The sequence below is a fragment of the Aethalodelphis obliquidens genome, unplaced genomic scaffold (assembly GCF_003676395.1).
Source record: "Aethalodelphis obliquidens isolate GAN/ISIS:26980383/991018 unplaced genomic scaffold, ASM367639v1 scaffold51, whole genome shotgun sequence".
NCBI lineage: Eukaryota > Metazoa > Chordata > Mammalia > Artiodactyla > Delphinidae > Aethalodelphis > Aethalodelphis obliquidens.
The window spans coordinates 11747033-11772881 of record NW_020837995.1 but is presented as its reverse complement, the minus strand read 5'-3'; the positions used below and the strand labels follow the sequence as shown (position 1 = coordinate 11772881).

Sequence of the window (25849 nt, the reverse complement as noted above, 5' to 3'; positions counted from 1 at the left end):
TAAAGTTATAATCTGTGATATACTTTACTCAGGTCCTCTCCATTGACGATCACTGAGAGCCAGGGGAAAACATACAAGTCAACAGAGAATAGCATGCTGCTATCAGATAATATCATGAATAACTAGGCTGTTAAAATATATATCATTGATAAAGCCATTATTAAGTAAAATTACCAAACATAAAATGGTAAAACCTATTTAACATAAAGATAAAATACCGGTTCATTGCAGCTCTATTTACAATAGCCCGGAGATGGAAACAACCTAAGTGCCCATCATCGGATGAATGGATAAAGAAGATGTGGCACATATATACAATGGAATATTACTCAGCCATAAAAAGAAACGAAATTGAGCTATTTGTAATGAGGTGGATAGACCTAGAGTCTGTCATACAGAGTGAAGTAAGTCAGAAAGAAAAAGACAAATACCGTATGCTAACACATATATATGGAATTTAAGAAAAAAAAATGTCATGAAGAACCTAGGGGTAAGATGGGAATAAAGACACAGACCTACTAGAGAATGGACTTAAGGATATGGGGAGGGGGAAGGGTGAGCTGTGACAGGGCGAGAGAGAGTCATGGACATATACACACTAACAAACGTAGTAAGGTAGATAGCTAGTGGGAAGCAGCCGCATGGCACAGGGATATTGGCTCGGTGCTTTGTGACAGCCTGGAGGGGTGGGATAGGGAGGTTGGGAGGGAGGGAGATGCAAGAGGGAAGAAATATGGGAACATATGTATATGTATAACTGATTCACTTTGTTATAAAGCAGAAACTAACACACCATTGTAAAGCAATTATACCCCAATAAAGGTGTTAAAAAAAAGAAAAAAGATAAAATACCGGATACGCTAGAGCACATAGCTTTTATCCTACCACTATGATACTGGGTTTTGTCTTTTTTATAAAGGAGAGCTATCAAATATGGAAATTCAATCTTTCAGCAATATTTTTTTTTTTTACATCTTTATTAGAGTATAATTGCTTTACAAAGGTGTGTTAGTTTCTGCTTTATAACAAATTGAATCAGTTATACATATACATATGTTCCCATATCTCTTCCCTCTTGCGTCTCCCTCCCTCCCACCCTCCCTATCCCACCCCTCCAGGTGGTCACAAAGCACGGAGCTGATCTCCCTGTGCTATGCGGCTGCTTCCCACTAGCTATCTACCTTACATTTGGTAGTGTATATATGTCCATGCCTCTCTCTCGCTTTCTCACAGCTTACCCTTCCCCCTCCCCATATCCTCAAGTCCATTCTCTAGTAGGTCTGTGTCTTTATTCCTGTCTTACCCCTAGGTTCTTCATGACCTTTTTTTCCCTTAAATTCCATATATATGTGTTAGCATACGGTATTTGTCTTTCCCTTTCTGACTTACTTCACTCTGTATGACAGACTCTAGGTCTATCCACTCATTACAAATAGCTCAATTTCGTTTCTTTTTATGGCTGAGTAATATTCCATTGTATATATGTGCCACATCTTCTTTATCCATTCATCCGATGATGGGCACTTAGGTTGTTTCCATCTCTGGGCTATTGTAAATAGAGCTGCAATGAACATTTTGGTACATGACTCTTTTTGAATTATGGTTTTCTCAGGGTATATGCCCAGTTAGTGGGATTGCTGGGTCATATGGTAGTTCTATTTGTAGTTTTTTAAGGAACCTCCATACTGTTCTCCATAGTGGCTGTATCAATTTACATTCCCACCAACAGTGCAAGAGGCTTCCCTTTTCTCCACACCCTCTCCAGCATTTATTGTTTCTAGATTTTTTGATGATGGCCATTCTGACTGGTGTGAGACGATATCTCATTGTAGTTTTGATTTGCATTTCTCTAATGATTAATGATGTTGAGCACTCTTTCATGAGTTGTTGGCAGTCTATATATCTTCTTTGGAGAAATGTCTATTTACCTCTTCTGCCCATTTTTGGATTGGGTTGTTTGTTTTTTTGTTATTGAGCTGCACGAGCTGCTTATAAATTTTGGAGATTAATCCTTTGTCAGCTGCTTCATTTGCAAATATTTTCTCCCATTCTGAGGGTTGTCTTTTGGTCTTGTTTATGGTTTCCTTTGCGGTACAAAAGCTTTGAAGTTTCATTAGGTCCCATTTGTTTATTTTTGTTTTTATTTCCATGTCTCTAGGAGGTGGGTCAAAAAGGATCTTGCTGTAATTTATGTCATAGTGTGTTCTGCCTATGTTTTCCTCTAAGAGTTTGATAGTTTCTGGCCTTACATTTAGGTCTTTAATCCATTTTGAGCTTATTTTTATGTATGGTGTTAGGGAGTCATCTAATCTCATACTTTTACATGTACCTGTCCAGTTTTCCCAGCACCACTTATTGAAGAGGCTGTCCTTTCTCCACTGTACATTTCTGCCTCCTTTATCAAAGATAAGGTGACCATATGTGCGTGGGTTTATCTCTCAGCTTTCTATCCTGTTTCCATTGATCTATCTTTCTGTTTTTGTGCCAGTACCATACTGTCTTGATTACTGTAGCTATGTAGTATAGTCTGAAGTCAGGGAGCCTGAATCCTCCAGCTCCGTTTTTCGTTCTCAAGATTGCTTTGGCTATTCGGGGTCTTTTGTGTTTCCATACAAATTGTGAAATTTTTTTTCTAGTTCTGTGAAAAATGCCAGTGGTAGTTTGATAGGGATTGCATTGAATCTGTACATTGCTTTGGGTAGTAGAGTCATTTTCCCAATGTTGATTCTTCCAATCCAAGAACATGGTATATCTCTCCATCTATTTGTATCATCTTTAATTTCTTTCATCAGTGTCTTATAATTTTCTGCATACAGGTCTTTTGTCTCCTTAGGTAGGTTTATTCCTAGATATTTTATTCTTTTTGTTGCAGTGGTAAATGGGAGTGTTTTCTTGATTTCACTTTCAGATTTGTCATCCTTAGTGTATAGGAATGCCAGAGATTTCTGTGCATTAATTTTGTATCCTGCTACTTTACCAAATTCATTGATTAGCTCTAGTAGTTTTCTGGTAGCATCTTTAGGATTCTGTATGTATAGTATCATGTCATCTGCAAACAGTGACAGCTTTACTTCTTCTTTTCCGATTTGGATTCCTTTTATTTCCTTTTCTTCTCTGATTGCTGTGGCTAAAACTTCCAAAACTACGTTGAATAAGAGTGGTGAGAGTGGACAACCTTCAGCAATACTTATTAAGTGCGTACTATATGCTAAGCACTGTTCTAAAAAGCTGGAGATTCAACGGTGGACAAAACTGACCAAGTTATATAACAAGTAAATTAAAAAGTATGTACATGGGGTGACCCAACACTGGAGCCTGCCTGGGCTCTTTGGTAGGGCTGGTGGTGGACTCTGGGAGGGCTCACGCTGGGGGTTGCTTCCCCAAACTTCTGCTGCCGGTTTCCTTGTCCTCACGGTGAGCCACGGCGACCCCCCACCTCTGCAGGAGACCCTCCAACACTAGCAGATTTCACATATAAGCGATATATGATATTTGTCTCTCCGTGCCTGAGTTGCTTCACTTAGTATGATAGTCTCTGGGTCCATCCATGTTACTGCAAATGGTATTATTTCTTTCTTCATGGCTGAATAATATTCCACTGGTATGTACCACATCTTCTTTGTCCATTCATCTGTCAGTGGATATTTGGGTTGCTTCCATGTCTTGGCTATTGTGAACGGTGCTGCAGTGAACACTGCGGTGCATGTATCCTTTCGAACCATGTTTTTCTCTGGGTGTGTGCCCAGGAGTGGGATTGCTGGATTGTATGGTAGCTCTAGTGTTGGTTTTTGGGTAAACCTCCATACTGTTCTCCATAGTGGCTGTACCAATTTATATTCCCACCAACAGCATAGGAGGGTTCCCTTTCCTCCACACCTTCTCCAGCGTTTGTTGTTTGTAGACTTTTTGATGATGGCCGTTCTGACTGGTGTGGGGTGATAACACATAGTGGTTTTGATTTGCATTTCTCTAATGATTGGTGATGTTGAGCATCTTTTCGTGTTAAAGACAATATATTTTTAACTATATTCACCAGATCCAATCAGCCCTTGATTTATTTCTATTGTATTAAAATGCTACTTTACACTTGAAACTAATATAAAATTGTAAATCAACCACACTTCAATAAATTAATTAATTAAATGCTACTTTAAAAAAAAGTATGTACAGAATATAATATAAATGTCAGAGTGAAAATGTTATGCATAAAGTAAAACAGGGACGTGTGAGAGAGAGTAGTGGGACATTCTATTTTAGTTGGTTGGTCAGGGGAGGTATTTCTGAAGAAGACATATTTGAGCAGAGGTATGAATGAAATGTGGAGGAAGACTATTCAGGCAGAGATCAGTAAGTACAAAGGCCTTGAGACAGGAACATGCACAGCACATCTGAGGAAATGCAAAGCAAGCAGTGAAGGGAAAGCATAGAAATGAAGTCAGAGAGGAGAGGAGGGGCCATATTAGAGACAACGAAAAATAAAAAAATGTTAGGATAGATAGTTTGGGGGCTGAGGGCTGGTACTAAATTGGTAATTCCAAAGGAAGCAGTAATAGTACTAATTATAATAATAGTAGCTCCCACTTTCTGAATACTTAGTACGAACCAGGCAATAATCTCATGTCACTCTCAAATCTATCTGAGATAGATATCCCCTTTCACAGATGAGGAACTGAAACTCATGACAGTAGAGATGAGACATACCTCTCACCTGACTTAAAAATTCAAAGTAGTCATTTCTGGAGAACCTGGCTGATATGCTTACAAAAGGTAATAGGAAGTTTAGGGCTAATCCTCCTCAACTTCTCCATTAGCCCTCAGCTGCAGCCTTTACCTTGAGAACCAAAAAAGAAGTATATTTGCCTTTCACTCTCATTTTCTTATTTCAGTGACAGCTACAATCTTTAAAATGTTCACATTTCTAGTTTTCTGCCTTACAGAGCTTCACAAACCAGTGCCTGTGACGATGGAGAAGGAATATGGCACTAGTAACCAGTGGTGCTCAAATCTGGCAACACTTCAGTTTTACAGATACCACCCCGGACATACTGAATATCCGGATGGTACCTAGGTATCTGTATTTATTAAAAGCTCCAAACGTGGTTCTGTTGCACAGCTAAGAGAATAAAAGACAGAATAAAAAGCATGGGCTTTAGAGTTAGACCAGGGCTCAAATCATGGCTCTGTAATTTATTAACTGTAAGACTTTAGTGCCTAATTTCTTAAAGCCTCAGTATTCATCTGAAAAACAGGGATAATGCCATCTGCCCTGCATGATCAATGTGGAGAATAAATGAGAATATTTGCTAATAGATTATGATAGATGCCTAGAAAACAGTAGGTGTTCAACATATACTAAGTATTTAGAGTTGTCAAAGTTAAGCATTTATCACTAAAATGAAAAAAGAATCCAAGATTCAGGTTGAGGAAACAAAAACATTTAAATGTAAAACTACCAGCCCTAACCAATTTATTGAGCCTCCTGATTACACAGTTTGCTCACACTTAGGAATCCTGAGGAATGTTTACTTATAGTAATGTTTTTGGAAGTTCACGAAACTCTGATCAGTAATTACCCATTAAAATAGTAATCATTCAGAAGCATGAATGCTCAATACAAAACAATGATGTAACATTCTTATGTTATTTTGTTCTGCGTACATAAACAGATGTAACATGCTTGTAACTGCTCAAATATTGACCAGTGGAGCCATCTCAGCCCTCTAAGAAATACAGGTACATGTCTATAGAGACTATTAAAATGATGTTCTCATATGGCTTCTAAGACCTGGTCTGTGAACTCAAAATTCCTTCATACTTAAAAATCCATTTATATAATTTAAAAAGAATAACATGGACTTCCAATGTTAGCCATGATGTAATAACCAGTACTGGACTTACCCTCTCTCACATCCTAAACAATTTTTAATATGGACAAAATAGATAAAGCATTGGACAACCAGAGTACAAGACCAATTCTTGAAAGAAGCGATATACATGAGATGAACAGTCTCAGTGAGCAGAGGAAGCAGATTGGGCTGCTGAGGTGGCTGGAACCTGTAGGACAGAATACTATAGAAAAAGAAGCTGTGTGAAATGGGGGACAGAAATCTGCATGGATAGTCCCCTTGGGTCTCTGGCCAAGACCTGGGCTGTGTATACATACGGTGAGACTCTATGGGGCCTAACACACAGTACCTGCTGCAGGGCTGAGAGCTGAACAAAAAAAACAGAGGTCATGTAGCACTTGGAGACGACTGGATCTCTGGCCCACAGTACAGAATCTTCACTGAGCATCTTGGGCATTCAAATGAAATGCTAAAAGTCTACTTTAAAAGAAGGGATCACACCTTAGAGTTAAGGGCCATGTCCTCAGAGTAAGAACAAAATCAACACTGACCTGCCCAAACAAAGCATAAAACCAAGCCTAACAGATTTAACTGTCTGCAAGAAAAAAACTCAGCACCCTTTAAAAGAAGACAACAAAATCCATTCATACAGTACACGATAAAGTTACTAAGCATATAAAGAAATAGGCAATACCACCCGTAATCAAGAAAAAAAGCAATCAACAGAAACAGACTCAAAAATGATCCATTTGTATAAACTAGCAAACAAGGACTGGTAAACAACTGTTTTACACACACAAACACACACACACACAAAGATTTAAAGGGAAAGATAGGGATATCCAACAGAGAAGTGGAAACTAAAACAAGAACCAAATGGAAATTCTAGAGCTGAAAATACATCTGAAATGAAAAACTACACTAGATGGGTTCTGAACAGCAGTCTAAACACTGCAGAAAAAGGGGTCAATGAACTTGAAGACAAATCAAAGACATTAAAAAGTTGAAAGAGAAAAATTATTGTAAAAAAATGAACAAAAACTTCAGTGACATGTGGGACAATATCAAGCAGTCTGCAATGCATGTACTTTGAGTCTTAGGAAAAGAATAGGGCAGAAAAATTTCTAAATAATATTCAAATTTGAATAAAGGCTGAAAATTCACCAAATTTGGTGAAAAATATCACCCCCCAGATTAAATAACCTCAGGGAATTCCAAGCAGAATAAGTACAAAGAAAAACGAGACCAAGGCACACCTTAGTCAAACTGATAAAAATGAAAGCTAAAGAGAAAAATTTTAAAGCAGTTAGAGAAAATGAATACACACTAATACAAAAGCACAACAAAGAATAACGGTTGACTTAGACTCATTGTTGGCTAGAAGGCAATGGAACTGTGTCTTTAAAGGGCTGAAAGAAAATAAAAACAACAACCATATTTCTATATCCAGTAAAAATATCCCTCAAAATGAGTATGAAATAAAAATGTTTTCAGATAAACAAGAGTTGGAAAAATTTGTTGCTAGAAGACCTGCATTTCAAGAAATGCTTAAGGAAGTTCTTCAAGCTGAAGGGAAAATGATAATCAAGATAGAAATTAGAATCCATGGGAAGGAATAATGAGCACTGTTTAAGTGGTAAGTATGTGGTAAATATAAGAGACCATAATATTTTCTTCTCCCATCTTCTTAAAAGGTTTTTTAAAAAAATTTATTTGTTCATAATTTTGGCTGCCTTAGGTCTTTGTTGCTGCGCATGGGCTTTTCTCTAGTTGCGGCGAGTGGGGGCTACTCTCCGTTGCGGTGCACGGGTTTCTCATTGCGGTGCCTTCTCCTGTGGCAGAGCACGGGCTCTAGGCACGCGGGCTTCAGTAGTTGTGGCTTGTAGGCTCAGTAGTTGTGGCTCACAGGCTCTAGAGCACAGGCTCAGTAGTTGTGGTGCACGGGCTTAGCTGCTCCGCGGCCTGTGGGATCTTCCTGGACCAGGGCTCGAACCCATGTTCCCTGCATTGGCAGGCAGATTCTTAATCACTGCACCACCAGGGAAGTCCTTAAAAGGTTTTGTAAACCAAAGTAATAATGAAAACACTGGGATTTTTAACATATAGAAATACCATATATGATAACAACCACACAAAGAATGAGGCAAAGTAAATGGAATTATATCTCTGTAAGGTTCTAACATTTTACATGAAGTAGTACGATACTATTTCTAAGTATACCATGATACGTATAGGATGCATATAGTAATCACTAGAATAACCACTAAAACACAATACTTTAGAAGTATAGTTTTTAAAAAGTGAGAGAAACAGGTACCAATTAAACCCTCAAACTCACTGAGTCCTATTCTATCCTATTCTCCCTGGATGATACTTGCTGGTTCAAGGCTATTTTGATTCCTTTTTTCTTAATTGTGGCCAATATAAATTGTGGCCCCATAAAATATGACAGTGAAAGAAATGTCTTTCAATTATAAACCAAATGTATCATTAGAAGTTTATGTAATTATGTACCTTTACTAGCAGTTTCCAGGAATATGTACAATTTGATAATGTGCTAGTATTTCTCCCCTACAACAACAATAAAAAATGCCCAATTTTACCTGATTTGTTTCTTCTATAACAGGGATCTTTGAAAACTTTTTCTTAAAGGGCTAGATAGTGAATATTTTAAGCTTGTAGTCCATACTCAATTCTGCTGTTCTAGCACAAAAGCAGTCACTGACAATACACAACAAATGAGCATGGTAATATTTCAGTAAAACTATTTATTAAAACAGGCAACCAAGCTGTAGTTTGCCAATTTCTGTTTTACAAGATGCCTAAAAGTCTATTTACAATGATTTAATTTGTTAAAATATTTTAATTTGTTTTTATAATTTAGATAATTTTTCCTCTAAAAGCTCTAAACTTTAGAGAAAGAACCTTTGCCCCCCCAAAAAAGATTAACTACACTGCTTCTTTAAAACATAATCTTCTTTTTTCTCCTCTCAAATATCACTATAATTATCTCTCTTTAATTTTTAAAAAAATATTTATTTTTGAATAGGTATTTAATAAAATTACCTCATAAAATTTTGAAACCAACATTCAAAAGGTTATATAATGAAAAGTCCCCTTTTCATCTCTATCCTCAGTCTTCTTCCCCAGAAGCAAACCCTATTACCAGTTTCAATTAGAGCAGCACTATCCAATAGGACTTTTTGCAATTATGGAGACGTTCTATATCTGTGCTGTCCAATACAATAGCCAGTAGCCACGGTGACTATTAAGCCCTTGAAGTGTGGCTAAGTTTGACCAAGGAACTGAAATTTTAGTTTTATTTAAGTTTAATGAATTTAAATAGCTACATGTGACCAGCGGCTAATGTACTGATATTAGGCAGTACAGATCTAGAGAATCCTCTGAGAGCAGTGGTGTTCTAGGTTGGCTACATAATACAATCACTTAAGAAGCATTTAAACATTCAGAGCCCTAGCTGCAACTCAGATCAAATATATAAAAATCTCTGGAGTGGGGCTCAGGCATCGGTTTTTTTTTTTTCTTTTTTAACTCCCCAGTGATTCCAATATATGGCCAAGGTAGAAATCTTCTGTTCTAGAAAATTAATTATCTTATAAATAGAGTAGCTCTACCTAGAAAGAAAAGCAAACTTTTAGAAAACCAAAAAGGTTTTCTTTATAAATTATAAAAGAACTTCTGACTGCTTAGGTACATAAAAATCTTTATAACTTTATGGGGTTTTCCCCAAAGTAAACCATTAGAGGCAATTTTTACTGAGATTAACTAGATCTTAAAACTAGAAAGAAGTTTCCAAGTAAGAAATAAGATTTTCCTCTCTGTTGATATGCATGATATGGAAAAGGTATTTGCATTACATACTATTAAGGAACTCTTAAAAATCAATAAGGAAAATACTAACAATCCAATAGAAAAATGGGCAAAAATGATTACCAGGCAAATCACAGAAGAAGGCAACAAAAATGGCCAATAAACATATGAAGAGATGTTTAACGTCACTCATACCAAGGCAAATTTAAGGTACCATTTCAGATTGGCAAAAAGTTTAAAGTATAGCAAACCCAAATATTAGTTGAGGATGTGGATAAACAAAAACTGTCATATATTACTAGCAAAAGTGTAAACTGATATAAGTATAGTAAAGCTGAAGATACTCTATAATGCAAGAGTTCTACTTTTAAGTTTATATCCTTGTGCACAGCTTTGCAACCACTGCGCTGGGAATTGTTTACAGACTACCAGTGTGTTGAGCTATTGATCTTCTCAACCCTCAGTGACTGGGTAGGACTTGGGAACAGCTAGATCTCCAGGACTGTCCTCTAGTCAGCAACAAGCTCACCTTTTAATCTCAATGTACTAATCAAATACTAGAAGTATCCAGAGACTCTCAGGTGCACAAGAAGATATATATGAGAATGTCCACTGTAGTATTTGTTTGAAATAACAACAACAAAATAAACACCTGGAAGTGGCCTAATTGTTTATTATATATGAATAGATAAATTATGGTATACTTATACAGTGAAATAATTATAACTGTTAAAAAGCCACAGGTATAACGCAGGTAAGTCTCAAAAGCATAATACCGAGGGGAAAACAAAGTTGCAGAATCATATAAACAATGACGTCATTTATTTAAAGTTTAAGAAAGCAAACAAAACAATACTTCATAGTTTTACAGATGTTTACAAGTGCAGTAAAAGTCGAAAAACATGTATGGAAATTGATACACACCAATCTCAGCACAGTAGTTACCTCTGGGGAAGAAGAGACAGGATTGAGATCTGGAGGGTACACAGGGAGGCTTCAGTTTATCAGTAATGTTTTATTTCTTTAACGATAACATCAATAACAGAAATATCTGAAACTAATGTGGCAAAATGTTACATTATCTTTGTGTGTTTTTTTAAAGGGCACTGGACACTTGAGTATTCACTATGTTATTTTCTATCTTTTTCTGTATGTTTGGAATGTTTCTGAATCTAAAAAAGTTTAAAAACTAGTGATATAAATATGTAACTGCCTAACATCACAGGTGCCTAAAATACCCAGGTCAAGAAGGTAATGGGTTAAACTACAAGACTCCTGTAATATCTTATGACTAGCTCCAAATCAACATTAAAAACAAACAAAACAGGGTCTTCCCTGGTGGCGCAGTGGTTGAGAGTCTGCCTGCCGATGCAGGGGACACGGGTTTGTGCCCGGGTCCGGGAGGATCCCACATGCCGCGGAGCGGCTGGGCCCGTGAACCATGGCCGCTAAGCCTGCGCATCTGGGGCCTGTGCTCCACAGCGGGAGAGGCCGCAGCAGTGAGAGGCCCGCATACCGCAAAAAACAAAACAAAACCAAAACCCATTAAGGTTTAGCTCTATGGCTTTGGAAGCTGAGAAGCTGAAGCATCATGCTAACCATAGGCGCATGCTATATACCCCTTGACTGTTTCAGAGCTGTATTTTAAGATAGTTCAGCACTGCTCTGCTATAGCTTCTAGTACAGTCTTGGCTATCGTAAACAAAACTGCTATTAACACATAAGGGTCTGTTTTTAAATTACAAGGATGGAAAAAAAAATACAAGGATGAACTGTTCTTCCCTCTACTTCCTCTGTGGGATTATTGCCTCTATAGTCATTAGGGACTCCACATACACACCAGAACTTGTACTGGCATTAAGAATTATGACATAGATTACTTCAGGGAGAAAAGACAATACTCAGTAAAAGGAGTGACAAGGAGATAAAAATATGTTTCTAATAATATAAAATAATCATGGTAGTAACAACAGCAGCTAAGATTTATATAGCACAGGCTATATGCCAGGCACACTGTTCTTGGTGCTTTACATTTAAATCTCACGTCCACCCTATGAGGTTGAAACTGTTAACCTATTTCACTGATAAGGATAAGGGCAAATAAATGATCACATGCCTGTTAAAAGATAGAGCCAAGGGTCTGAATCCAGCAGTTTGACTCTAGAGACCATTGCCCCACTGCTAAAGATATTCTGGTAATTCAACCATACACATTTACTGGGACCTTGCCATGTGCAAGGCATTACCATACTGAGAGCTCAAGGTACGAAGGTACAACATGGCTCTCCTTTGTGTTTGCATCTAACTAGACTCTGTAGCTCAAAGTTTCTTTTCACCAGTGACTATATCAAAATAATTTTTATACTCAAAACACTTCTCTAAATAATTAAGGATAACTGTTATGAACAATGATTCTCAAAGCAAACACCAACAATTCAAAGAGGTTCAAAAATTAATCCAGAAGACTTCTGGTTTCTGGTTCTGCATACAAGGAGCTCAGAAGTTGCCACTCTATCCTAGCAACAAGAAAAAAGCTAAACAGTCTGAAAAATCAACAACTCTTCTTGGGTCCATAAGAAAGAGTAGGACACAGGGCAAACTACTACCACCATGATTAGAGGGACAGGCAAATATGGGAGTCTTGGTTTACAAGAGACACTAATGAACAGAAACTGCCATAGAAGGCAGTGACAGGGTACCAAAACCTGAACTGTAACTAATTAATTGCCAGAGGCTCAGTTTAACTCATAGTTAAAACTCTAGGGGGACCCAGTCACAGAGCGGGCTCCCTCAAAGCTGTGAAATTTATCTCCAGGAGCTCAACTAGGTTCCCATAGTAAATAGGGAGAAACATCCCCTTGGGCAGGGGGAGGGCAAAAGGAACCATTTTTGAAATACACCAAAGCACTCAGTTCTCTGTCTGCCCTCTGCAGAAACTAGTTGAACAGCGCCTAAACTGCTAGGGCGTTATCAGAGTCTAAGTGACCTGGGGAAGGGAAATACCCAACTCCAGCCCACTCTAGCCACCCTGTCTCACCTAAGGGGGGAGGAAAAAAACTGAAACACTTGTGAAGTTCAGAGTCCAGAGACACAGGCTTGCTAAAAGCCTGGGACCTAACATAGGACTACAGAATGCTTTCCCTCCCCAACACCTCACCACCACATTACTAAAGACCTATTTACAACAGTTTCTTTTCCCTGGTATATCATGTTAAGGTATCAAGGAAAAATTACAAGGCACACTGAAAGGCGACAAATGCAATTTGAAAAGAGAGAGTAAGCTTCAGAACCACACACAGCAGAAATGTTGCAATTAACAGACCAGGAATTTAAAACTGTAATTAATATGCTAACAACTCTAATGGATAAAGCAGACAGCATGCAAGAATAGATAGGCAATATAAGTACAGAGACAGAAATCCTAGAAAGAATCAAAAAGCAATACTAGAGATCAAAAACACTGTAACAGAAATGAACAGTGCCTTTGATGGGTTTATTAGTAGACTGGAGAAGGCTGAGGAAAAAAGCTCTGAGCTAAAGGATATATCAATAGTATCCTCAAAAACTGAAAAGCAAAGAGGACAAAGACTGGAAAAAAACAGAACCAAATACCTAAGACAAGTACAAAAGGTGTAACATATGCATAATGAGAATACCAGAAGGAGAAGAGAGAAAAGAACAGAAGAAATATTTGAAATCATAATGACTGAGAATTTCCCCAAATTAATGTCAAACCCCAAACTACAGATCAAGGAAGCTCAGGGAACACCAAGCAGGATAAATGCCAAAACAAACAAACAAAAACTAAACAAAAAAACTGCTCCACAGTATATCATTTTCAAATTACAGAAAATCAAAGATAAAAAAATTAATTCACTTGTACACTGCTGGTGGGAATGTAAATTGGTGCAGCCACTGTGGAAAACACTATGGAGGTTTCTCAAAAAACTAAAAACAGAGCTACCATATGATCCAACAATTCCACTCCAGGGTAAGTATCCAAAAGAAAAATACCACTAATTTGAAAAGATACACATACCCCAATGTTCCTAGCAGCATTATTTACAATTACCAGGATATGGAAGCAACCTAAGTGTCCATCAACAGATGAATGGATAAAGAAGATGTGGTATAGGCAATATAAGTACAGAGATAGAATAGAATACTACTCAGTCATAAAAAAGAGTGAACTTTTGCCATTTGTATCAATGTGTATGGACTTGGAGGGAATTATGCTAAATGGAGTAAGTCAGAGAAAGACAAATACTATATGATACCACTTACATGTGGAATCTAACTAGTGAATAAAACAAAAAAGAAGCAGACTCACAGATATAGAGAACAAACAAGTGGTTACCCGTGGGGAGAGGGGAGAGGGGAGGAGCGATATAAGGGTGGGGGAAAAAAAGGGGTTATTATGGGATTATATGAAATCATGTGTATGAAACTTTTGAAAATTGTGAAGCACTACAGAATTTAAAGAATCTTTCATTCAGTTAGAAAAAGTAAGCACAACGTAAAGAGAAAAATCAATCTAAAACTCGGTGAGCCTAGGACTAGAGTAAGTACTGCAAAAATTCAGAATACATAGTCCTTTCTTTCAACATTTCTTTAAATTTACATCTAAGCCAGTGGTTCTTAAACTTTAGCAAAGATCAAAATCACCTGGAGAGCCTGTTAAAACACAAACTGCTGGGCTATATCTCAAGAATTTCTTATGCAGCAGGTCTGGAATGGGACCTAAGAATTAGTGTTTCTAACAAGATCCTGGGTAATGCTGATACTGCTAGTCCGAGGACCACACTTTAAGAATCACTGGATAATTTCATTGCCTTATAAACAAATCATGCTCATCCTTACTCTTTATTTTTAAACTCACGTTTTTCCTCTTGTCCCGACCTTTATTTCAAGGGAATATACTGTGAATTGGAAACTCAAAAGAATATAATAGATACGAAAGAATTTGAGAAGATAAAAAAACTATACAAATGAAAGGACTAATACTTCATGCATTTGGACCTCAGACACTGAGCAGTTTCAGCCACATAAAATGAGCTATATAACCACAGAAGTGATCACAGAGATGGAAAAGGAACAAAAACAGCTAAGAAGGACCAAAGATGTGCTGTTTCTTCCTATTTTCCACCATAATATACTGCAGTCAGCAGGGAGGGGTACCTATGATAGCCAAGAAAAATAGAAAAAACTGAATGTGATTAGGATAGCAGCAGTGATACAGACCAAGTGGAAATGGACAAGAAGTAGACACATTAATGGAGAAAAAGATATACACTGAACAGAAGTAGCCATAAAACAAGGGAAAAAAGTGAATAAGCTGTTTAAAGTGTCAGGTGATTAACTGAAAAGAAACGCCAAGTCCTAAAAACCTATATAACGGTATTACTATGCCATATTAAAGCACATCAACAACACAGCAATCTAGGAACATTTAGCCTGAAAGAAATAAGCCACACATACTTTTAGTAAACATAAGTAACTAACATAGCATAACTGTCATGAGAAATAACTCTGAGTCATCAAGAAAAAGTTCAAATATGTTTGACGCTTTTTTTCTTTATGCTTGACTCTTAAGGCAAAAACAAGTACTTTATACATTTTAGCAAAATTTTTCATAAAAATATATCCAAAACATTTATATCTTGGCAACTAATGGGGAGTTAGTTAACTGGAAATATCAATCATCCAGATATCTGTGACTCTTCTCAGGTGTTACTCAGAAAAACAATAGTCACATGATGGGCTTCCCTGGTGGTGCAGTGGTTAAGAATCCGCCTGCCAGTGCAGGGGACACGGGTTCGAGCCCTGGTCCGGGAAGATCCCACATGACATGGAGCAACTAAGCCCGTGCACCACAACTACTAAGCCTGCGCTCTAGACCCCGCGAGCCACAACTACTGAGCCCACATGCCACAATTACTAAAGCCTGCGTGCCTAGAGCCCATGCTCTGCAACAAGAGAAGCCACCGCAATAAGAAGTCCATGCACTGCAATGAAGAGTAGCCCCAACTTGCCACAACTAGAGAAAGCCCATGCGTGGCAACGAAGACCCAACGCAGCCAAAAATAAATAAATAAATTTATTTTAAAAAAAACAAACAATAGAGTCACATGAAAAATAACATGATCACTTCAGTTAAATATTCTAATAACTTTTACTTACCAATGGGAAGATCTTCAGCTTTTGCAAGGTCATTCTCTTCTATTCCAGGCATTCCTGCATCACCACCTCGTTTGATTTGTTCTGCCCAAGTAACAGTAACAAAAAATATAATTTTATATTTTTCATTACATAAATTGAAAATATTTTGAAGGAATGTAATAATCAGTTTGTAGAGCAATAGGCTATATCAAATGAATATCTTTATATCTTGCTTTGGACATAGTTGTAACTCTATAAACTTACTGTTTTTTCTTCTCTATTAAAGGATCCAAATTTGAAAAAGACACCTAATCATAATGGAAGTAAAATCAAACAATATTCTTTATGATTCAATAATCCACTTCAAAATGAGAAAAATAATAGTTTTCTATTAACACAAACTATTAGAAACTATTTCTATTAGTTTTTCTATTAACACAAAATAACAGTAATACCTTTCCCATGTGGAATATGATTGCTTGAGGGTTCTTCATGCTTGCCTGCAGCATTCTCAGCAACTTTTGGAATGTTTTTAGGTACCGCATGATGGTTTATATCCAATTCATTTCCATCTTTTGATTCAAACTTGTGGGCCTCTTGCTGTTAGATTAAGATTTGGTAACAGTAAGTATTTTTCAGTTCAATATGTGAAACTACTGAAACAACTATTAACTTAATATTCTGAAACAATTCATTTTTTTGAAATACATACCATGGGTCTAAATTCTAAACACTTAGAGATGTGGGATATATTATTTTCTGTTCAGTTTTTATACCTGATATGAATTCAGAGAATAAGTAATATTTTTTAAAAGTCTCTATCATAAATGGCCTAAAATTTTAGGCAGAGATAATTCCCTTTGGCTATGCTGATAATTCTCTTTGGTGATTCTGTGAGAAGACAGTCTTGCTGAGCACTGTAGGTTGCTGTGGAGGCCTACAGTTTGGCACAGTCTTGGGTGCTGTGGGCAGAGTGGATTCTGTATAGGCATATGTTGTAATCGAGTAGGATAGCAGAGAGCAGGAGGATGGCACACAGGTGTCCCCTCAAGTGTGATAGATGGCTACTGACATTGTCAGGCTTTTCCCCAAGTTGAAACAGCAAGGGTAGAAAACAGGCAAACTTCTTCCCAGGTGCACTGGCCACTCAAGCATACGAAGGAATGGCAGAACAATGCACAAGTCAGTGCTCCCTGTAACCTGCTTCAACTAACCATATCTCCTCCTTGGAAACTTGAATCTTCAGGTTTATGATTAGGACTGACTCAATTCTGTGGGGGGCCAGTTTCCTCTTTTATATTGGTTGAGTTGCCTCAGAGGAAAACTGGGAGAGGCAAGGAGTCAAGTACACATGCTTGGGTTGCCATATTAATATTTAATGCATAATAATATTAACATTAAATGTTCTGTCAACTCTAAAGCATTATGCAGTGCAATCATTGGTAACATGATAAAAAACAATAGTACTAAAAAAATCTATAGAAAATCTAGAAAAATAGGAGGTAAATTGTAAGAATTTGTCACAATAAAGAAGAAAGGGTGCTTTGACAATCAGGTGTAGGTATACCAGTCTATCTGGCAGATAAAATCAACAACAAACATTTGCACTGTGTTTCATAGTTTACAAATTGCTTTCAAGTCTATCCTTTAGTGGAGACAAATGAACAGTTTTGGGAAAAACAAAATAAAACTGAGGCTTAAAGAAGTTTAAGCAGCTTGTTCAAGATTACAAAGCTAGAGAAGTGTGGAAAAGGGATTCAAACCACAGTCTTTCTCACTCCCACAGTTTTTGGGAACTTGGTAAGCAATAGCCAATTCTGAGAGCTTAATTGCTGATGAGTGAAACGATAAACTGAAATTTCTGAACATGTCAGTATGAAGGCCAAAGGTGAGAAAATCGTTGAGGTAAAACCTGAGCAGCCATCCTGCATCTCTGTGCATTTTTGCTATAATGCTACATCATAAGGCTACTTCCATAATATTCCACTGCTTTTTGATGTGGATAAAACAAACAATAATAAACAAAACTTAAAAGTCAACAAACTACTGGTCAAAAATACTTTTCCATTTAAAACAGTTAATAAAGATGTTGTCCCTTTGATGCATTATTAACAGCAATACCTTTACGTGAATGGACGATATTAAATACTATTAACAAAATAAGATGGCTTCCTAAATGCAGTACTGTTGATTTGGTAAGGGGGCCACCTAATTGCTTTTTGGTTTTTAATAAATTTATTTGTTTTTTTATTTTTGGCTGTGTTGGGTCTTTGTTGCTGCGCGAGGGCTTTTCTCTAGTTGCGGAGAGTGGGGGCTACTCTTCGTTGCGGTGCGTGGGCTTCTCATTACGGTGGCTTCTCTTGTTGTGGAGCGTGGGCTCTAGATGCGTGGGCTTCCGTAGTTGTGGCACGTGGGCTCAGTAGTTGTGGCTCGCTAGCTCTAGAGTGCAGACTCAGTAGCTGTGGCACATGGGCTTAGTTGGTCCGCAGCATATGGGATCTTCCCAGACCAGGGCTCAAATCCATGTCCCCTGCACTGACAGGCGGATTCTTAACCACTGCGCCACCAGGGAAGTCCCCCAATTGTTTTTTAAATAAACTTCTTACTCTGAAATAATTTAGATTTACAAAAAAGTAATTACCCATCTCCCAATTTCCCTAAATGTTAACATCACATTAGCACAGCACATTTACAAAACTAAGAAACCAACATTAGGGCATTATTAACTAAACTCCAGACTTTACTTAGATTTCACCACTTTTTCCATTAAGACCTTTTTCTGTTCCAGGATCCAATCCAGGATACTACACTGCATTTATTTTATTTTATTTATTTATTTATTTAATTTTTTACTACATTGCATTTAAGTACTCAGGTCTTCTTAGTCTCCTCTGGTTTATAACCATTTATCTTTGTAGCATGAAAGCAATAAACAAATGAGTGTGGCTGTGTTCTAATGTATTTGTAGACACTAAGATTTGAATTTCTTACAACTTTCCCATGTCATAAAATATTCTTTTGACTTTTTAACCATTTTTCAATGTAATGACCATTTTTTGCCGATGGGCAGTTAAAAACAGGCAGGAGGCTGGATTTAGTTTGCTGACCCCCTCCCCAGAGTAATTTCCAAGACAGGAATGTACTTAGTTAAAAAAAAAAAAAAAACAAACCTCAATACAACTTATGCTTGTTTCATATAGCTTACAATGGATTTGTTCCTATGAAAAACAACTCAAATTTCACAGAATCAACTAGTTATAGTAGTCGAAGAACAGAGAATGAGGAGTAGATTAGGCAGCTGGTATGTCACCCTACAAAGGAGAAATGCTCTTAAGCATCTCCATTCCTCCCCACCTTGCTCCATTTAGGGCAGGATAAGTGCAAAGAAGAACTGGAGTAGATATTAGCTAATTAATAATGTAAAAATAGCCTAATATAGAAGAGCAGAAAGGGAGAACTACACTTGGCAGGGAAAAGGAAAAAGCTTATATACGTGCTTCTTGGGAGAAGAGAAGAGAGCAAATTCATCCCATTATTTATATACCGGGCTTGTAATAACACAATTGCAACAGCAAGCCTCTTGTCCCCTTCCTTCCATGTTCTACTATGCTCCTCTAACCATCCAGTGTCTCAATAATACCTTCTGGCTGCCCTCAATGCCACCTAGGTAGCTCACTCAGGCCTGCCATCTTCCAGCAATCTATCCCCATGTCTCTTCAAGGAAGACTGCAGATAGGCAGCAGCCATTCCACTTTATAGATTTAAAAAAATGATGCCCTCAATATCATGCTGCAAAATGGTGAAAGAGCAAAGAATGAAAACCTGGTTTCCTTAGCTTCTAGTCCTTTAGATGAGATGCTGCCAAAGACCAAGAAAAATACTTTTCACTATTCAATCTCTCTTAACTCTAAATCACAAGACTTTATACAAACCACAGCTAGTCAGATTAGATTACAGTGTATAAAAAAATGAATGTCCTAATGACTAGTAAACTTCAGACAAATTCCCTCCATTTCTAGCAGGACTTTCATAATATATATCAACTGGAATTGTATGAACTAAAAGAATTTGTCACCCCCAAAATATGAATCAAAATAGTGGCTAGTGTTTCATTTCTGTGTTTTAAGAAAGGAATTCAGAATAACAAAGACTGATAATTAAGGAAAAATTTTCTCAATTTTTTTCTATTTCTCAAAAGCATAAAATAGCAAATAGTTGATTTTCAAGTAAAATGATCATCCACTTTACAACCTAAGAAATAAATAGCAAAAATTATTTTTAAAAGTCAGATAAAAGACATTTAGCTCAAAATTAGTTTTAAGAGTTGAGGTTATACTTTTGTAAATGTCTAATTTACTCAGCAGTAAAGCCACTGCAAGTCACTTTTAGAGTTAGGCAGGCTAAAATACTTAAAAATATAATGTTTTGTAACAAAAATACAAATTTTACTTCTATATTTTAAGATTTATAACAAGAACATATTTTAAGTATTTTTAAAATTTACCTTTTGTTCCTGCAAAAACTGGTCTGCTAACTTTTTAATATTTTCTTCATGCTGTGCTCTTAATTCCTTGATCTGTTGTCCACACTGAAAACTAAATTACAAGTCATTCTTTTAGACTATTATTTTGGATTGATTCTCAAAGATGTCTAGAAGTTGAAAACATACATTTATAAGGATAAAGCATTCAGTTAGCAGGGGAGTGGGTAGGGAAGGACAACGAGCAGACATAAAAATAGCTCACAGTCAAAATTCTTATAATATTTGAACCTTTAACAGAGGATAAGAATAATGATAAAACTAATTAAAAAACAGAAATTAGAAAGATGAAAATTTATTTTTATAAATTGCATTTATAAAGAAACAACTGTCAAAGTCAACTTCAATCATAGAAGAGAAAAACACTTTAGAAGAGAAAACTGTAAGACCAATATATAGTAATAGATAAGAAAAGCTAGAATTATAAGAGTTGATAAGGAGTGGCAGCAGATGATTCATCAAATAGTTAGTACTTTCAACGCAATAATAAAAGCCTAAACCATAAGAAGAGCAACAATGGAAGAAACTAATAAAGAAGAGAGAATGCAACCAGCAAGAGAAAATGTAAAGGAACAAAACACATAAAGATTGTGAATTTCCACTGGACAAGTAGTCAAAGAATACAAATAGATCATTCATGCAAAAAGAAACAAAGAATACATACACAGAAAAATATTATCTTCCACCATTTAAAATGCAAATTAAACTTCTTATATGTATATATAGTACTATCTTATTACTATACTAGCAAAATTAAATTAGAAATATAAAAGCCAATGTTGGTGGGGCTACAGGGAAACATTTACATTATAAATTAGTATAGTCATTTTACAAAGCAATCTTTCATATATGTGATAAGAGCAACAAGATCAATAAAACATTCCACCTCAGAAGTTCTATATTTGAGAATATAACCAGTGAAATAACGTAAGAGGGAGAAAATGCTTTTTGCACAAAGATTTTTATAGTTGATAGTCATAACAGTGACAAAAGGAAAACTCCTACAATGGTCCAGCAGTTGGGAGAGATTAAACAAGCTTTGGTACACTAACATGCTGGAATAATATTTCTTTAATCCTAAAGATATATGTAAAATTACTGAATACTATTAGATTAAAATACATATATGTAAGTAGATGCATATTGATAACCTACAAGAGTAAGAAGTCAGAAATGGATAAACAGTTTAAAATACAGTGAATCCTTCTAATTTTTGGTGTGTAGACCCAAAAATACCTTTAACTGTAAAACTGATTTAATACACAATAAACCCTTTTTAAAGAGTAATTCTAGAAAGGCCCCTAAGAGGTTTCCCAACCTCATCACCAACAGTACAGAGGTGTAAGCAAAGGGACTGAAGTGCAGAACAGGAGAAGCAGCTGGTGCTTAGTCCCTCAGCTATTCTGGGGATATCTTCCACTGCCAGCTTTATCTTCTGGATTGACCCTCAAAAAGAACCACAGAATCTTCTTTCAGTCTTTGCCACATCTCATTCAATAAAACTCAGACCTTGAAAGATTTTCTGTCTCACAATGAACTCTACTACATGGGTAGATTCAACATGCCTTGTAAGAGATATTTTCATGTTGTTCAACATATCAAAATAAAAGAGTGAGTTCAAAGAGGCATAGAAAGATAACAGAAAAGGAACTTAAAAGACCTAGTAAAGTGAAAGAAGAGAAGAAAAACAAAAGCCAGAAAGGAAGAAATGAATTGAAAGTTGGACAAATATTCAAGATTCATAAATATTTGTTGCATGTAGCATCTTACCTCTCATATTCTAACCTCTTCACGAGGTAAGTACTGTTCTTCCTATAGTCCTGTAGCTGGTCTTCTTGTCGAAGAAACTCCTGACGAAGCTCAGCGAGTTGCTCTATCCACAGAAGGTAAAAATCAAAGGAATGAAATTTACTTTACTGCTTCCCATTGAGAAGGTATGGGATTTTCAAAAATTACATACAGGAAGTTAAATTTATATAATTAGTACCACATTTAATTGCCTTTCATACACATACATGGGCAATAAAACAAGATAGCCTCAGTGTTTTCACATAAATCAGAAATATTAAAAATATATACGTCTTTTCACATTATGTAGACAACACGCTAAGTTGTAGAAATAGTACAAAAAGAACTATCTCTCTAAACTTTACTGCTTTATAAAAGTAGAGAAAAAAATCATATTTTTTAGGTGTATTGGATATGGGTACAGAATTCAATTCATTCTAAATCATACTTGATTCCCAAATTAGGTACCAATCATTTTAGATCTCATTTCTAGTTCTGCTACTGAGGTTTAGGTCCACATATACCAAAATTCCATTTTCGAAGCTTATAACCTCCAGACTATAGCTAAAAGTTTTAGCTGTAATGAATAACATGAAATTTCAAACTGGATAGTAAATTAAAAGCTGGACCAGATCCCCTTTGGGAACCTTTAATCCATCATCACTGGCCCCACATTTTCTAGTCACTCCCTCTTTATCTAACCCTACAAATAAAAGAAATTCAGCCAGAAAAGAGAAATGTCAGTTTCTTGGATAGAGGATTAAAAAATTAGCCAACAGCTTTAGAAGTTAAGCAAAAGTAGTAAAGAAAGTTTTAATTTTTATAAATGGGAACAGAGGTCTATTCTGTATAAGCAATAATGACTTATTAAGATTAAAGTATTATATCTAACCATAATGTACAATATTATAACTATAACATAACATCTACTTTTCATAGAGGGCTTACAGAAATAATCTTGTTTCTTTAAAGGCACTCAAAAAATGCTTGTGATGTAAGTTTTTAAAAAGCAGATATAAACATATATTTATAATATAAAATATATCCATGTAAAACAGGTGAGAATAAAAATACATCAAAATGCTACCAGTGATTACACTTAGTGGTGGGATTCTGAGCATATTTTTTTCTCTACTTTCTAAATTTTATTGTGGAATCATAACTATGGTGATGACAAAAAGTAAAAATGTTAAAGTCACATGAACGTTTGTTGAAGTATATAAAGTTTAATAATATGCATAATAACAGCTATTGTATAGTATTAATAATCAAATATGAAAAGTAAATGATTTACATAAAGTGCTTATAGGTAGTAAATATGCTGGCCTATTCAAGCCACATTTTTATTATTATTTTTAAAATTTATTTTTTTTAATTAATTAATTAATTTATTTATGGCTGTGTTGGGTCTTCGCTGCTGTGCGTGGTCTTTCTCTAGTTGTGGCGAGTGGGAGCTACTCTTTGTTGCGGTGCACGGGCTTCTCACTGCGGTGGCGTCTCTTGTTGCGGAGCATGGGCTCTAGGCACATGAGCTTCAGTAGCTGTGGCATGTGGGCTCAGTAGTTGTGGCACACGGGCCCTAGAGCACAGGCTCAGTAGTTGTGGTGCATGGCCTTAGTTGCTCTGCGGCATGTGGGATCTTCCCAGACCAGGGCTCAAACCCGTGTCCCCTGCATTGGCAGGCGGATTCTTAACCACTGCGCCACCAGGGAAGCCCTATTATTTTTATTTTAATTGAGATGTAACATTGTGTAAGTTCAAGGTGTACAACATGTTGATTTGATTCACTCACGTATTGTGAAATGATTACCATCATAGCATTAGCCAACATGTCCACCATCTCACATAATTACCACTTTTTTTGTGGTGAGAACATTTAAGATCTACTGTCTTAGCAACTTTCAAGTATATAATACAGTCTTGTTAACTATAATCACCATTCTGTATATAGATCACCAAAACTTATTCATCTTATAACAGTTTGTACCCTTTGACCAACATCTCATTTTCCCCACACACCTCCCAGCCACCTCCCAGTAGAATGGTAGCCACCATTCTACTTTCTGTGTCTGAGTTTAGTCAAGTCACATTTTAAATTTCTCTTCTTATTCTATTAATTCTCCAATATATAAACACGGTTGATTTCTGTAGTTTTTCACATTACTCCCACCCTAGATAAAAGTAACAAATCTGAGGTCAGGTATCCCTGAATAACATATTCAGCTTGTTACCTGATCCCTGGTCCCATTTACTAAGAAATAGAGGGCTAGAGGTAGCAGAACTCTGGCCTCAGCTATGGATGTTGAGTCTACAGAAACAATGAGATCCCAGCAGGAGGCAGTGACAAAAAGCCTTGTAGTTTACAGACAGTGTTAGCCAGTTCCCTGAAACTGTACTCAAGAAGGAAATATTTTAGAATTGAAAGTTACTACAATTAAAAAAAGAAAAAAGAAAAATCAAATCAGCACTACCTAGTAGCTACTAGGGAATGGACCTCAACTGGTGGTCAGGACTCATTCAGGCTTCTTTTTCCTACACAGTAAACTAACTGAAGCAGCTAAGTCTACCTTCAGAATGAACCTGAGGCTTAGTATGATGTTAACATTTGGGATGGCTTCTCTGCCTCCCCACAAAGTTTCTCACTAACAATATTTGAAATACCTTTATCAGGAAATAAAGTTTTCATTTTTAAATGGAGATAAAAGGCTTAAAATTCAATTGACAGAAAAATAGAACATCAGTATGAGTGAGTTCCAGTCCATGTAAAATATCAGATTCTAACCTATTTGAATACAGGGAAAGGATTATAAAGCATGCAGCAGATTGATGCTTTGAGTGGGCCAAAATAAAGACTTGAAAGGGGACAAGTAGAGTTCTCTAGTGGTATAGTGGTTAGGATTCGGTGCTTTCACTGCAGTGGCCAGGGTTCAATCCCTGGTTGGGAAATTGAGATCCTGCAAGCCGTGTGGCGTGGCCAAAAAAATGGGGGCAAGGGGAGTAAACAGATCAGAAAGCAAAACTAAAGACAAAATTTTCCTATATCACAATTTTACTTTCAACTGATTGCCATGTGTTTTCTTCATTTTAAACCCAAAGATACTCTGTGTCTAGTGTGGCTGCTCTAGGTCACCACAGCAGGATGCTCAGAGTAACTTTTTTTTTTAAAATTTTTGGCTGCGTTGGGTCTTCGTTGCTGCACGCGGGCTTTCTCTAGTTGCCGCAAGTGGGGGGGCTACTCTTCGTTGCAGTGCACAGGTTTCTCATTGTGGTAGCTTCTCTTGTTGCGGAGCATGGGCACTAGGCTTGCAGGCTTCAGTAGTTGTGGCACGTGGGCTCAGGAGTTGTGGCTCGTGGGCTCTAGAGCGCAGGCTCAGTAGTTGTGGTGCATGGGCTTAGTTGCTCCGCAGCATGTGGGATCTTCCCAGACCAGGGATCAAACCTGTGTCCTCTGAATTGGCAGGGGGACTCTTAACCACTGCAACACCAGGAAAGTCCCCAGAGTAACTTAATATGAGATCAGGTCCAAGGTTGATTGTGCAGAGTAGTCTAGCTCTGACAGTAATATCAGGGTATGCTATAGAAAGATATGGCCATAATCTCTCAATTTAACTTCTAGGATGATCTTTTAAAGCCAAAAAAAAAATTTACTTCTGGAAATTTTTTATTGCAAATTTTCTTTCAGTAA

At 36.8% G+C, this 25849-nt stretch overlaps 1 protein-coding gene across 3 annotated transcripts in view; it reads right to left on the bottom strand.

Annotated features, from left to right (window-relative positions):
- GOLM2 (golgi membrane protein 2) overlaps positions 1-25849 on the bottom strand; it is a 113047-nt gene that overhangs the window by 40161 nt on the left and 47037 nt on the right. For all 3 annotated transcript variants that reach the window (XM_027084152.1, XM_027084154.1, XM_027084153.1), the window contains exons 3-6: positions 22147-22249; positions 20341-20431; positions 16292-16436; positions 15858-15938 (exon numbers count right to left, since the gene is read on the bottom strand). In XM_027084152.1, coding sequence (XP_026939953.1) covers positions 15858-15938; positions 16292-16436; positions 20341-20431; positions 22147-22249 — 420 coding nt within the window. The remainder of the gene's footprint in view (positions 1-15857; positions 15939-16291; positions 16437-20340; positions 20432-22146; positions 22250-25849) is intronic.